General features: G+C 34.4%; 2 protein-coding genes and 1 long non-coding RNA gene across 4 annotated transcripts in view; 2 read left to right on the top strand and 1 right to left on the bottom strand.

The window, feature by feature from the left end:
• LOC108737493 (neuroligin-1-like) overlaps window positions 1-5,786 on the top strand; it is a 279,274-nt gene extending 273,488 nt beyond the window's left edge. The window contains exons 10-12 of the mRNA XM_018470359.1: window positions 1,308-1,454; window positions 3,491-3,839; window positions 4,642-5,786. Coding sequence (XP_018325861.1) covers window positions 1,308-1,454; window positions 3,491-3,839; window positions 4,642-4,924 — 779 coding nt within the window. The 3' untranslated portion in view covers window positions 4,925-5,786. The remainder of the gene's footprint in view (window positions 1-1,307; window positions 1,455-3,490; window positions 3,840-4,641) is intronic.
• Window positions 1-14,721, bottom strand: part of LOC108737494 — a 131,417-nt gene that overhangs the window by 12,399 nt on the left and 104,297 nt on the right. The gene's annotated exons all lie outside the window — the stretch shown is intronic.
• The window catches only part of LOC108737491 (fibronectin type-III domain-containing protein 3A), a 147,167-nt gene continuing 143,088 nt past the window's right edge, over window positions 10,643-14,721 (top strand). The window contains exon 1 of one of the 2 annotated variants that reach the window (XM_018470356.1): window positions 10,643-10,704. The gene's annotated coding sequence lies outside the window, so the exon portion shown is untranslated. Of the gene's footprint in view, window positions 10,873-14,721 lie in introns of both variants that reach the window. The other variant, XM_018470354.1, reaches the window with a different exon arrangement.

The following is a 14,721-nucleotide window of genomic DNA, read 5'->3' as shown; positions in this document are numbered from 1 at the left end:
CACATAAAGTACGCAAAAATACTTTATTTAAGGCCTTAAGTAAACATCGTAATTTTGTAAGCGATTATTCGAAATTCAGAGTATTTTTACATCAATAATATTGCACAGAAAAATGGCAAGCCATATTTACGGAACAACCTGATTTCCCAAATCTGTTCAAAGTAGTGTCACTTTTGCTGTCCGTTCCGGTCACTTCAACAATCACAGAAAGAGTATTCTCTGTTATGAACGCAAAGTGGCGGGACGACGACAGGAATAAAGCTTCATTAAAACTAATTAAAAATGAACTTTTAGTTTACTTAAATCTTTGTTTGCAATGTTTAGAGGCTATTAATGTATTTAAGAGCAACAGCAATTTGTTGCTGGCTGCTAGGTGTAACAAAAAATATGTTTTTAGAAACAGAAAATAAAATACTTTATTTTTATGCTGAGTACTTTTTTTTTAACCCTGTAGTCGAGAAATACTTTATGTANTAATACTATAATTTACGCCTACTGAAAGCTTATTTGTGTATCGGTTCCAAGTGACTTACCCAAATAGGTCATAAATGGGCAAGTACCTGCGCGACCGCTCGCCAGCTTTCTTCGTCAGACCTGTACATCTTCTTCTTTATGTTTGCCCCATACATCTTATTTTTAACTTTCTTTACTTCCACCTTCAATCCCAACTTCTCTTTTATAACTCTTTATTCTCTAAATTCTTCTCTAACCATGTTCCAAATAATTTACATGGGTTTAGTTTTTTTTCTTACCCTCATTTCTTTTCCTGTTTCTTTTGTATTCGCCTTACTCTTTTCTTTTGTTTTTCTGTCTTGGTTTAAACCACTCCTTATCGCTTCCTTCATTATGCTTATCCAATCTTTCTTCCAGTTCCTGCAATTTTCCACTTGTCTCTTTCTCCAGTTCTTTCATCTTTTTCTGTATACTTTTATTTCCTTCTTGAAATTTATCTAGCTTTCTTTTTTTATACTTGTCTTATATCTATATCTTGTCATTTTTACATCGAAGAACATTCATCATTCTTTTAATTTCGATATTTTTCTAATGACATCTGACTCGACTATTTTCGGAAAATTCGTTCTTAATGCACCCCTATGGTTGGTCAAGACAAGTTTCTTTTAGTAATGCCTAATATTAAGAAATTGTTACGACTATGTACAGGTATAGCTGCAACATACATGTATTTACTACAGATTTTTGCACTCTGTATATAAAAGGGAGAACCTTTTTATTATTCCGCCACGCAAGTGGATTTTTTATGTAGGGTACCTGTTAAAGTATCAGTAATGAAAGTTGTTTTATTGCAGCTTTAAAACCGAGAATGAAATCTCACTATCGAGGACATAAAATGGCGGTATGGCTTAACCTCATCCCCCAGCTACATCAACCCGGAGACGACGATGTCAGCATGCGCCATCATCACTTTCATGAACGAGAGCCACATTACTATGCTGGTAAGTTGAAAGTTCATTTACAACACATATGTACGAGTAAGTATGTGTACAAGCCATTTCATCAACAAACCAAAATACTTACAGCACATAACCGCTTTTTCTCATTTGTCAGGAGTGACGTGATGATTTCTCTGCAGTTTCATCAACGAAAAAATAATAATGTTTTACTGTTTTTAAAAAAATGACAAATTCTTAGAAGAATTTTAAAATTATTTATTAGAAGATTATTGGGGTGAAAAATAAGTAATCATGTTTTGATAAAAACCTTCAAATTATAACTGTGAAGTATTAAACCTAATACTATAAAGCAAAAACGCCTGGTTGGACACGCACCTCTACTCTTTCCTATCCTGAGCTAATCTTCGCATTTTCCCAAAACTAGAATAACCCACATCCTTAACTATTTGCGAACAGTAATCTAATCTCGGTCTACCTCTACCACTTCAAACTCCTGTTTCTGCCTCTAATACATCTCTGACTAGACCTTCGTGCCTGAGAAGGTGTCCTACCGATCTATCTCGCCTATTTCTTATTGACTTCTCTGTTCTCTTATTCTTTGTAATACATCCTCATTTCTAACCTTCTCTATGCACGGTATCGTCATCACTCGCCTGTATCATTACATTTCGAACGCTTCTAACCTTTTTTTTCCGCCACGCTCATCGTCCATCTTTCGCACCCGTACAGCACCGGGCTCGAAACATACGAGGGCGGTTCAATAAGTACCCCTGTTAGACATGAAGACACCTTTTTTTTTAAATTTTGTTTTTTTATTTTTCAACATAGTCCCCTTTTAGAAAGATACACTTCTTCCAACGACCATGCCATTTTTTTACCCCTCCAAAAAATAAGATTTGTCGAATTCTCCAAAATCCCCCCTGTCTCGGCGATGACTTCCTCGTTTGAGTTAAATTTCTTTCTCGCTAGTCATTTCTTCATGGTAGGGAACAAGATGAAGTCGCAGGGAGTCAAATCGAATGAGTACGGGGTGTGCGGCAGCAAATTCATAACGTAATTCATGCATTTTGGCGGCAACAACTCCTGCCGGTGAGTTATCGTGTTGAAAACGCACCCTCTTTTTCGTCAAATGCGTCCGTGTCTCCTTCAATTTTTTGTCGAAGCGGTCCAATAATTCACTGTAGTATTGTCCAGTGATCGTTCTTCCTTTTCCTAAAAAATCCGTAAAATGATTTCCCCAACAACGTTGCCAGGCTTCCTGGTCGCTCCTATCAAAAACGGATCTTTGCGCACGTTTAAATTCGTTAAAGCAATATCTAACTGTGGTCATAGATGACGAAATGTCTCCATAAACAGTATCCAACTTTGTTTTCATCTCCTCGCATTTTTTCCCATCCAAAAACAAAAAGCGAGCTACAGAACGATACTGCTCTTTTTCCATCTTAGCGAAAATAACGAAACACGTCTCAGTCGAATGGCTGCCAAATCCAAACTAACCTATCAATTAGTCCGAAATTAGTTTTGGCGTGGTTTGATAGATGGCAGCACACGATGACAACACCAATTTCCCTCAGAAACCTCCTCGGTACTTATTGAACCGCCCTCGTACACCTTTAACAACCTTCTTCGAATTTCTTAATTAACCATTCGCAAGCATAGAAGTGACTCCTTCCTTCTTGACTTATCTGACTTCCTAGATGCCTAAAATCAGTCACTTCTTCTAATTTTTCGTCTCCTATCTTTATATTCGCTCTTTTCCTACTTTTTCTTCCTTTGCATACCACAATTTTTGTTTTATTTTGATTTATTTTCGTACAATACTGTTTTGTCAATAACGCCCCTACGTTTAATAAATCGGATTTGCAGCTAATACGTATAAGTTTTTGTTGTATTTGAAGATGGAGTTTTTGAGGCCATAAGGGAATAAGAGCATGCGATACGACCCGCATCTATAGCTCATCCAGTTTTTCCGTTCTTCAACAGTTGATGTCCGCCTCTCGGCCATAAATTCCCGAAACTAATATCCACCCTTATCAAATATGTCACGAGAGTTGATTCATTGACGTCTTTGCTTACAGGGCCGGTTCGTGCCGAGTCCTTTACCCGTTTGCCTCCCCTGCTGCACCCCGCGTCTATGACCAACGTCCGTTCGTCCTCCGGGGACGTTACTGAATGCATTCCGAACACGACCACAAGCAGTCAGACCCTCGAGGATCTCGAAAAGGGAGACAACGGTGACGGCGAAGAGGACGATTCGGAATTACTGCAACATCTAGCCACAAGGCATTACTACAGTTACACCACTGCCTTGGGGGTGACAGTTGGAGTTGGATGTCTCCTGCTAGTTCTCAACTTGCTGATCTTTGCCGGAATTTACTACCAGAGGGAACGAGATAGGAAACGGAATAAGCATAGTCGATCTCCAAGGTGATTAATAATTACACTAAAATCTCAGTCTTTTTTTAAGAACGGTGAGGCCTTTACTTTCAAATATGGTGCACGAACCTACTCAAACACTACCTCTGAAATTCTATTGAGTTTCCAGATAATTGCAAAATAGATTAAAGGAAGTGTTTATTCCAATTTTATTGGTTTTGTGGTCCTATTTTTATTTTGGTTGGATTAATAGATTTTCCTAATACGACATATTGTATGTAGCCCTAATGAGGGACCAAACAACAATACCCTTTTTGGCCTTGTCTGGCCCCAATAGGCTATTCTATCTGAACCCCAAAGGGAAGCCCTATCCGGAAGTCTAATTAGGCCCAAATGCTTTAAGGCGTTAAATTTCTGATCCAGTCTGAAATCTACAAACAAATCTTCACTCAACCTTAGATAGTTTGTCAGTCTTCGCTGAGGAATCCGAACAATTTCAACTTGTCAGAAATTTCCTTGAAACAATTTGTACATATTTCATTACCATTAATGTAATAACCTTTGCCAATTGTCAGAATAATACTGTTTCCTTTACGAAATCGAACACTATTTATTTGAACAAAACACAACAATAACTGAAAATTCCATCACACAAAAAGTTTTAGATATCCAAACCATAACGATAACCTGGTAACGTTTTTGATCTCCCAACAAAGTGATTTGCTACTTTTCTGAGATTCAATTTTTTTCTCAATTCTTTTTCACTTGGCTTATCGTTATTGTAGGTGCTCATAGAAATCTCTGCCAATAACACATTCTGCATTTATTTAATATTGTATTTTATCGAGTTTAGATCGAGTTCGTCGCCTTCATCTGAAAGCATTCCCATGTCTCATCGGCCAGTCACTCCTATCGGATCATCCCGGCCGCAGTCCCCGATCCTCAGTTCTAAAGACAAGCACGACATGCCGCCCTGTTACACTGTCGTTCAACAGAACAATTCCCTGTCTGCGTCGAAACAAAGCACCCTAAAAAGGCACCACCACCAGAAACCGCCACCGCCGCTCCGAACGTCAAGCAATCCACCCGCCGGAACCGTCAAGAAAAGGGTGCAGATCCAGGAGATAACGGTATAGCGACAATTGAACGAAGGGCATGCCGATTACCCTTCGAGCACTGTCTACAAGAACGAAAATTCGGCTTCGGTCGAGAGTAACTGTGATCTAGTGTCAGTTCAGTTATAACAGAAGTGTGATACCGTAGTTATATTTTTAAATAATTAAAACTGGTTATGTACGATAAAGGCAACGCTAAGTGGAACTGACATTAACTTGAAAAGACTAAGCCTTCGACGACCAGCATCGTACCAAGAGGACTTCGTTATATCTGTAGTTCAGTATTGGGTCTCTTCTTTCGTAGATTAAGTCTCTTGTTCCCTGCTTCGTCAGCTCCTTTGGCAGCATGCTTAGGAAAGGGGTGAGAGGCGTAGAAACCTTCGTTGCATCTATGCTAAGACTTATTGTTAGTCAAGGAGGAGAACCAATGCTGGACCATGAATATCGAACTTTTATCTACTATTGTTTTGTTTACAAACTATTAAGATACTTTCTCCTACATTTCTCTTAAATTTTTCAGTTTCGGAACAGACTTAAGGGCGGTTTTTTAGTAATCCTCTTTCCTTTCGTTTTATTCATTAGAAATTACAATCCTTAAGCAGCTATTTTCTAATTTCTTGTAATTAATTAACAAAAACTGCAATATTATCAAATTAAGATTTAGTTTTAATTCACTACAAAAAGAATTGTCAATTCATTGCGTGGACTTTAGTTCTGAAATTGCAATGCGAAATGCTATTAGACTTAATAAAGGCATTCAAAACTTACAATTAGTTCCATAAAGCGATGCTGTTGCCGTGATTGGCGCTATTTATATGTAGATAGGTAAAATCGATAGAAGACGATCGGAAACTGTTTCTAAATAAATAAATAAATAAATAAACCCCCGGAGGAATTGGTATAATTTGTAAATAAATTAGATGTACAATTTCAAACTAAATAAAAATAGCACTAACTGTTGTTTTGAAGTATTGGTTTTACAAAAGGCAAACTGCATTATAACAAATTGCATCCTATTTTGGATCAGCGAATGGATTATATTAGTTTAGTATACTTTTGCAAAATTAATTTTAATTTCATCATTCAAGTTTAATTTAATTTTAATTGACTTGCTTCTGGTTCTAAAGTCTTGTTTATTTATCATACCACTTCCCACAAAACTAACATAAGTCGTAAACAAACCAATTGATAATAATTAGAAAAGTTTGTCCTTGCAAAGTACAATTTACAATATTATTTTAGTTTGCCTCTTCTCAGTATGTAAGAATTACATAAATAAGATTAATTTTTAAATACAATAGTAGAATTAATTTGCTACAGAATACGTATCAATACAATAAGCGGTTCAATTTCATTTCTTTCCAAAATAATTACGAAACATCGGTCGTTTGTAAAACCGTTTTGTCGGGAATGTAAGTATATGGTTTATGTGAAAGCAAACGAAACTTTATGTAAGAACAACTTTGTACTTGTTTCTGGTGAATCGATAACCAGATCATTATCTAATCTATATAACAACTCTAATAGCACTTTAGATCAGTGTAAATTACTAAACTTCTTGTTTCTACGTTAACATCATTCGTCTTACCACCATGTTTTGTAAATAAAAACTACTCAAATGAGTTCGAATTTTTTTTCAGCCCACTTGTACAATAAAAAAACTATTTTGACCAATTTTTTTTTCAGTCCACATGCACTTGTACAGCTATTTTTTTAACGCGTGCTGGGACACCATTAAAAAATCTGCGATCGCACCAGTCAATTTTATCACTCTTGAGCTAATGATTAAAACCTACCCAAATAGTCCTGCAGTTCAATATAATACATACAGAGATACTGCGGCTTTTCAAAAATTATTCCATTGCCCTGAAACGAAATTTACCACCAAGGAAGATGTCATACTAGCATCATAGCAAGGGAAATAGAACGTTTTATTACTATCAGTTGACGATCACATAAAGCTAAATATTTAATGATATTTTTAATTATGTGGTTAATATCAAATATTAATGTGAAAATTCATTTCCAATTTTCGATCCACTACAAACTACCTCGGGTTAATCAGGGAAAATTTTTGTTTCTGTTATCGCACCTCCATTAACCTGAGGTAGTTTGTAATGGATGGAAAATTGAAAATGAATTTTCACATTAATATTACTAAATATTTTAATACAAGGTAAGCATATTACGTCAAAAAGGCATATGAGTTCTTTTACAAGTTAATTTATGGTCAAACGAATTCACAACAAAATTTACATGTGCCAAGGTTGGTTAGAACAAATAAGAGCGAGTCGGACTTGTACACCGAGGGTACTATCCAAACTTGCAGATATGTAAATAGTTCGCAATTGAGTCTTGAAGATTTTTCCCACATTTTCCGAGTATTTTTTAAATTTCCCCCCAAAATCAGTTCCCAAAACGTATAAATACATTATTACAATTAAAAAATTATTTTTGTGATGTAACTACAAATTTGCGATTTTCGGAGTTTTTCCTATAAGGGTTCCTTTTTTCCTTTCGAGGTACGGAACCCTAAAAATATGCGGTGTTATAAACTGTCAATACAATCGCCATAATAGTACAAAACTCAAGACAGACCATTTTAAATGTTGCAACATAATTCCATTTACGCCAATTCCATGTAAATTTGTACGTTTTGCAAATACAGCAAATTATAATTTGTTGCAGTAATTGTTTGGGATACAACGACGAGGTGGAATATCTACATAGGTAAACCAGAGCGAAATACAAACTGTCTAAACATTAAAATGTTTAATTGCGATGCTTAATTGCTAACGTTCCCATAAAGAAAACGCTACGCAAACACGAGAAGAAAATGACGAACAAGCGCCGAGAACAATACAGCTAAGTTGCGATGATCGATGACCCGCTTCCACCCGAAAACTGCTTTTAATTAAGCGCAATTAAATGCAATAATTAACGAAATTTCGTAACACGTTTTACCTGTCTTAATGTCTACAACTAGATTAATGTATTGTTAATAAAAATAATGACACAGCACATGAAAAGAATTAATCAACAACAGCTGAATTTACTGGATAATAAAAATGAAAGGAAATGTTAATTATTTTGCTTCAATTTCAAAGCATTTTATTGTTTAAAAAGAGCCCAAATTTTTAATCACATTAAAATTCATCAAAATGTATGTAAAATAGTCGGAACGTAGAATTTGCATTTCCATCGGTTACGCATCCTTTTTTTATTAAAAAAACATCCCTTAGGGTCAAATTTTAATAAAATCGATCCACAAATAGATTATTAAAGCCTTTACCTAGCAAATTACACAAAGAGAAAATTTATTAGGGATTTAGGAACCATTCCTTGATTATTCCAGCGACAGTATGTGTTATACGAAATATATGTTAGATAGTTAGAAATCCAGCAATAAAATATTGAATAGGGTATAATTGGTTCATCCTGTAAAAGTTTCCTTTCTGGTCCATCCTAGAAAAGTTTTTGCTTTGAAGAAAATTTTAAAGATAACTAATAGCCCGTATCTAAAAGTTGCGAAAGGAGATCTTAATTAGGGTTGCCACCCGTACTTTATTATAAAGTATTGTACTCTATTTCGACTGTGCGTACGTTATATTTTACAAGACACATAAAGTACGCAAAAATACTTTATTTAAGGCCTTAAGTAAACATCGTAATTTTGTAAGCGATTATTCTAAAGGTTGTTAAAGGTGTATGTTTGGAGCACGGCATTGTACGGGTGCGAAACATGGACAGTGGGAGCGGCGGAAAAGAAAAGGTTAGAAGCGTTCGAAATGTGGTGTTATAAGCGGATGATGAGGATATCGTGGGTAGAAAAGGTTAGAAATGAAGAGGTATTGGAAAGAATAGGAGAACAGAGGACTCTATGGAAGTCAATAAAAAATAGGCGAGATAGGTTGGTAGGACACCTTCTCAGGCATGAAGGTCTAGTCAGAGACATATTAGAGGCAGAAGCGGGAGTTAGGAGGGGTAGAGGTAGGCTTAGATTAGATTACTCTTCGCAAATAGTTAAGGATGTGGGCTGTTCTAGTTTTAGGGAAATGCGAAGTTTAGCTCAGGATAGGAAAGAGTGGAGGTACGTGTCCAACCAATCTTAGGACTAATGACCTTATGATATTCTAAATTCGGAGTATTTTTACATCAATAATATTGTACAGAAAAATGGCAAGCTATATTTACGGAACAACCTGATTTCCCAAATCTGTTCAAAGTAGTGTCACTTTTGCTGTCCGTTCCGGCCACTTCAGCATTTACAGAAAGAATATTGTCTGTTATGAACGCAAAGTGGTGGGACGATAGGAATGAAGCTTCGTTAAAACTAATTAAAAATGAACTTTTAGTTTACTTAAATCTTTGTTTGCAATGTTTAGAGGCTATTAATGTATTTAAGAGCAACAGCAATTTGTTGCTGGCTGCTAGGTGTAACAAAAAATATGTTTTTAGAAACAGAAAATAAAATACTTTATTTTTATGCTGAGTACTTTTTTTTTAACCCTGTAGTCGAGAAATACTTTATGTAAAGCCTAAAAAGGTGGCAAACATAATCTCAATCGTATCATGCTTTGTAAGAATGTATCCCCTTTGGTGGTTCCATAGTAAGTAAGATTATTAACCACACAATATAGTTCTAAATACCCCGCGAATTTCTTTGTCCAATGTCCAACTTGAAACTTTCTTTCTGGTAATATTGCTGCTCTTCTGAAGTCATGAACTTTAAACGTTTTCAAACGTTTCACTGATTGCCGATGCAGCAACATTATTGCAATAAGCCTGAGAGTATTATGGTTTCTGAAAGTAAAATCCATACGCACATCAGCTTTCAAAGAAGTCTGGGCTGAATCAGGAGACTCAAGATAGGGAGTCCGAGATTCAAGACCCCAACTTGGACGTGCGATTTAAATAAACGAAAGAAAGCTTGCTTAACTTTAATATTTTTATCCAAAGTATTTACCCAGACTACGACATTCAGGAATATCAGCTTTTTTCTCATGCACTAATTTAAGTTCCTTATAAACCACGACGTCATTACACAAAAATGACAATACAAAACCACAACAAAACCCTTTGGGTTCTATTACAGACCTATCCAGGAAAAGTAAAGAATGTCTTAGACCGCACGTTTATTTCCTCCCCAGGTGCGTATGCTATTTTTCACTATCCCTCCAGTAGGAATTTTAAAATTTTCTTGGCTAAGTAATTTAGTAACCATGATCACTGAGAAAAAATCGCGAAAGCTCTCGATTTGGTCAAAGTAACATTAGATAATTTTGCATCATTAAATAAAAACATCAGAATTTCAATGCATGTGCCTTGATACACCCGGGCTCACTAGTAGCTACGTCCCTGCAGACATTATTTGAATGTAGGAAAAAAAAAGTAGCGAGGAAATTCAGGGGGATAAACCTTGGTCCTATTTTGTAAACAAACCACATCCTAAAAAGAACAATTTGCTCAGAATTAAATGAACTTAAAGTACCGAATAATTACCATATACACTAAAAATTAATTTTTCATTGTTTTCCCAATGAATATTTCCAATTTATTCATGTATAAGCAATGTATTGCCATCTACTAGCCAGAGGAAGTATATATATGTGAAAATGGAGAAGAGGGAGACAGAAAAGTTCCGGTTTCGAGCAGAACACTGCCGTTAATTAAGTTCGTAAAACAAAACGAAACTTGCGCGAGAGGGTGCGTATCAAAAGTATATCATTAACCAAAATCAATAAACATGGCGCGTTCTGTATACTTCTATCGTCAAGTGTCTCACGTTTCATGAAATTTCGGTGAGTTATCAAATATTTCGCATTCAATAAGCAGTTAAGACGGTCGTATACATATACGAAAGTCATATACCGAATGTTTGTCTTATGTTATTGCACTGTTTACTCATTAAGCCGGATTACAAACGTGTTGTTTAAATCCATGTGGGCGTTATCTGTCAAAGTTAAATAGTAAGTTGCATACATATGTTACATTTAATTTTTTATTTTTTTTACGCCAGAAAACAAGTCAGACATGAAACTGATATCGTTTCGGCGTAGATATTTCTCTGCTTTTCTTTTTTGTTTTTAATTGCAAACGTTAAATGTAGCTGCAACTTTTTGGGTGGTGTAGGGGAATTTTTGAAAAGGTCACCGTTATCTAATTCGTAATTTGCAATCTGCAAGAATATGCAGCAAATATGCAAATATACTATGACGTAAATTTATGAGTATCGGTATCGTAAAATTATTGATGGACTTTCCCGGAATTTAATTGTTAGATATAATTTCAGAAATAAGTAACATGCACATTATAAAGTGCATTAGTACAAAACGAATACAGAAAAAAAACACTTAAAACGTTTTTTTATAACAAAAAACAATTTTTAAGTTATTAAAAGTAAAATAATAAAAAAAAACCTCTTCATTACAATTTCAAAATAAAATAATATTAATGACAAGTAAGTGAATTAATTACAGTAATTATTGTTAAGTTTACAACAATACAGATGCAAAATTAATAATTTATTGCAAATACAAAATTCTGGCTATTTTTTGAGAGATAAGAAAATAAAATCGGTTGTTTTACACCCACCCCACACATCCATAATCGTTAATAATTGTCACCCTCATGTTCGGAAGCGATCGAATTCAATTCTCGATAGCAGCGGGCTTTCTACTATTAACGCAGTTTATCATTTCGGAAATACGACGAAATTGACGCAAACAATCACTTGAATAGAAATTAATTTCGTGTCGAACGAATCTGATGACACCCTTGAGGGTTCGCGGCGTAACTGACGAGGGTTTTGTGAATATTAATTGGTTTATTTAGGTTAAAAACATTTAGGGGTGAAGTGTAGCCCCTTATCGTTTCGCACATATATACATAAAAAGATATACATATGAATACATGTACGAAATGTATAAAGCATTTATCACTACTGATATTTATAAAATGTTTTATTCAAGCAGAAGATCTATAATTTCAATTGGGCGGTTATTAAATTTAGCAACCGATAACGGATAATCGATTATTTTAATTAATTGGAATAATCGATTAGCCAAATTGATTATCAAGCAAATAATCACTCAAACAGATTTTCCATTCCCAAAGATTCCCCCAAAGCTGTGAATAATTGAAACCAAACATAAAGCTATTACTAATTACAGAAAGATTCGTGTTTTTAATCTTTATGTATTAGATGATGCACAACAAAACAAAAAAACATTATTATAAAAAGTTTGCCATCAACTTATTAACCTAAATTATTAATTACATCGATTATTTTTTTAAAATGCCAGTAATCGAAATTTAATCGATTAATTACATAATTTGCCTAGTCTTTAAATTGGTAGTTTCCCATTAGTAATACAATGCTTTTGTGTACAAATGATATTAGTTCTGTAACTTTTCAGAAATTTACTATGATCTCATATTGACTTTTCGTGTGATATTCACGAACATGCATAGTCTACTGATGTCATAGAGAGAGTAATGTTGAGCCTCTAGGTTTATCGAATCTTTCAACTAAAAACATCCAGCAGAATAAATATGCAACAGAGTTGCTAAAAAAAATAAAACATCTTAACTATACACACACACACACACGAATGAATTTTTATTTGTTTCACTGATTTTTGATTTTTATCTCTCATTCGGCAAATACGATTTCCAAATTTTGTAATTAATTAAAACTTCGATGAATAGAAAATTACGAATAAACCTACGCATCAACGTGCCTCCATATTCCTGAAATAAATTAATTTTTTTAATTCCTTCATCGGGAATTAAATTGTCGACGTGATTTTGCGAACGGACAGAAAATATGATGAATATTTAACAAGGGTAAAATAAACTTCACTAAATAATAATATTCTACGTAGGTATCTATGTTTCGGCGTAGGTACAGGTTTATAATGAAATAATGATAATTTGTAGTGCTATCTCCTCTCAAAATCCGACTTTCTGAATTATTCAGCTGACGATTAAAACGTCTAATTAAAGGATGGAACTTTTAATTATAAATCGGCAACCGTTTGACGCCTTGGACAAATTTAGTTGCCGACAATCTGCAATCACATCAATCCAAGGGTCATTATTGAACAATAGGCAAAAGGAACCTACATTTTAACATTATTAGAGATATTACTTTGCTTAGAGTTGGTACTTACAATTCATGATTTTATGAAATGAAATGTTATAAACTCTATACGTCTTAATTCATCTTTTGTGTTCATTTACTTTGTTTTTTATGACCAGAATAAGCAGCGTCACAGTCCCTACAGTTTAATGTATTGCGCTTTGGCCGTGGATAGAGAAGGTTAGAAATGAAGAGGTATTAGAAAGAATAGGTGAGCAGAGGACTCTATGGAAGTCAATAAAAAATAGGCGAGATAGGTTAGTAGGACACCTTCTCAGGCTTGAAGGGCTAATCAAAGACATATTACAGGCAGAAACAGAAGTTACGAGGAGTAGAGATAGACCTAGATTAGATTCCTGTTCACAAATAGTTAAGGATGTGGGATGTTCTAGTTTTAGGGAAATGCGAAGATTAACTCAGGAAAGAAAAGAGTGGAGGTGCCTGTCCAATCAGTTTTAAGACTGACGACCTTATGATGATGATAACGCCTAAGGTACATATTATACATCATATATATTGTTTTCCTTTCCCAAAGGGTACATGAACTTTAATATACTTTGATTCTTTGTGAAGTTCCATTATAACTTTTTTTTTTTTAACAAACAATAATTAGTGTTTTATTTCTAATGTATTTAAAAGTTACAGAAATAACAAAAAATTAAGATACAAAAACTGTCTATAACTGCCAAAAAATGTATAAAGTTTATGTATCAATGTGAAATTATGAATAAACAATATTTTATTATTGTAAACATAATACATACACACCGTTTTTTCAGTGACGTTCTTCTACATGATACAATAGATCGCATGTTACGTTTCGTTGTATGATGATGGTTTACTCTAATATAAAGAATTCATGTACAGTTAAAGTAAAATGTAGGCGTTTTTCCGATAGCATTATCATTTTTATCCCTAACTTGTCTTTGACTTTTGTAATAATACCTATGTTGGAAAGTCAGTTAGATTTAACATTTCACTTACTGTACGCATATTATGCAGAAATTGGAATACGAATATTTAATTCTCAAAAAGTAGTTGCTGCATAAACCTTTCATTTTAATGCGACTATTGTATTGTTCTTATTTAAGTTATGTAAACCATTTCTGAATTTTATTAGTTACATTTGTGCAACTGTTGCGGATTTAATTTCTTTTTAAAATTATCGTTCTTTATATTGTTGGTTGCATTGTGTACACAAAATGAATGTGTACTTTCCAATGAATCGATCGCATTTAATTATCGTGTGGCCTATGACTTGCTTTTCAACCGTTGAATTCAATTGTCGATAACTTTTGCAAACATACAGAGAGATGACGCTATAGATATTGCGTTTATACATGAGATTGTAATGGCATATTTATTAATTACATTTCCGAAGGGATGTACAAAACGATTTCTAAAATACAAAAGGAGGTGGAGGTGGATGGGATCGAAAGAGGAGGTCTCCCCCACCACTGTACCACAAAAAGTTCGTGGCGGTCTCACCCCCATAAAAAGTTATGGGGGTTAGATGGGGTGTGGGTGAAACAGTTATGATTAAGTACTTAAAAGTTACAATTATTATAAATATATCTTTGGGTCATCAAAATTTGCTTGATCTCGGCCTTGTCCTATTATATTTATTACTGGTAGTTTTATATTTTGTTTATTTTTAAAAAAAGTTCTTTTTTAT

The sequence above is a fragment of the Agrilus planipennis genome, unplaced genomic scaffold (genome assembly GCF_000699045.2).
Source record: "Agrilus planipennis isolate EAB-ADULT unplaced genomic scaffold, Apla_2.0 scaffold117, whole genome shotgun sequence".
Lineage (NCBI taxonomy): Eukaryota > Metazoa > Arthropoda > Insecta > Coleoptera > Buprestidae > Agrilus > Agrilus planipennis.
The sequence above is the reverse complement of the archived record's forward strand: the minus strand, read 5'-3'. Positions and strand labels throughout refer to the sequence as shown.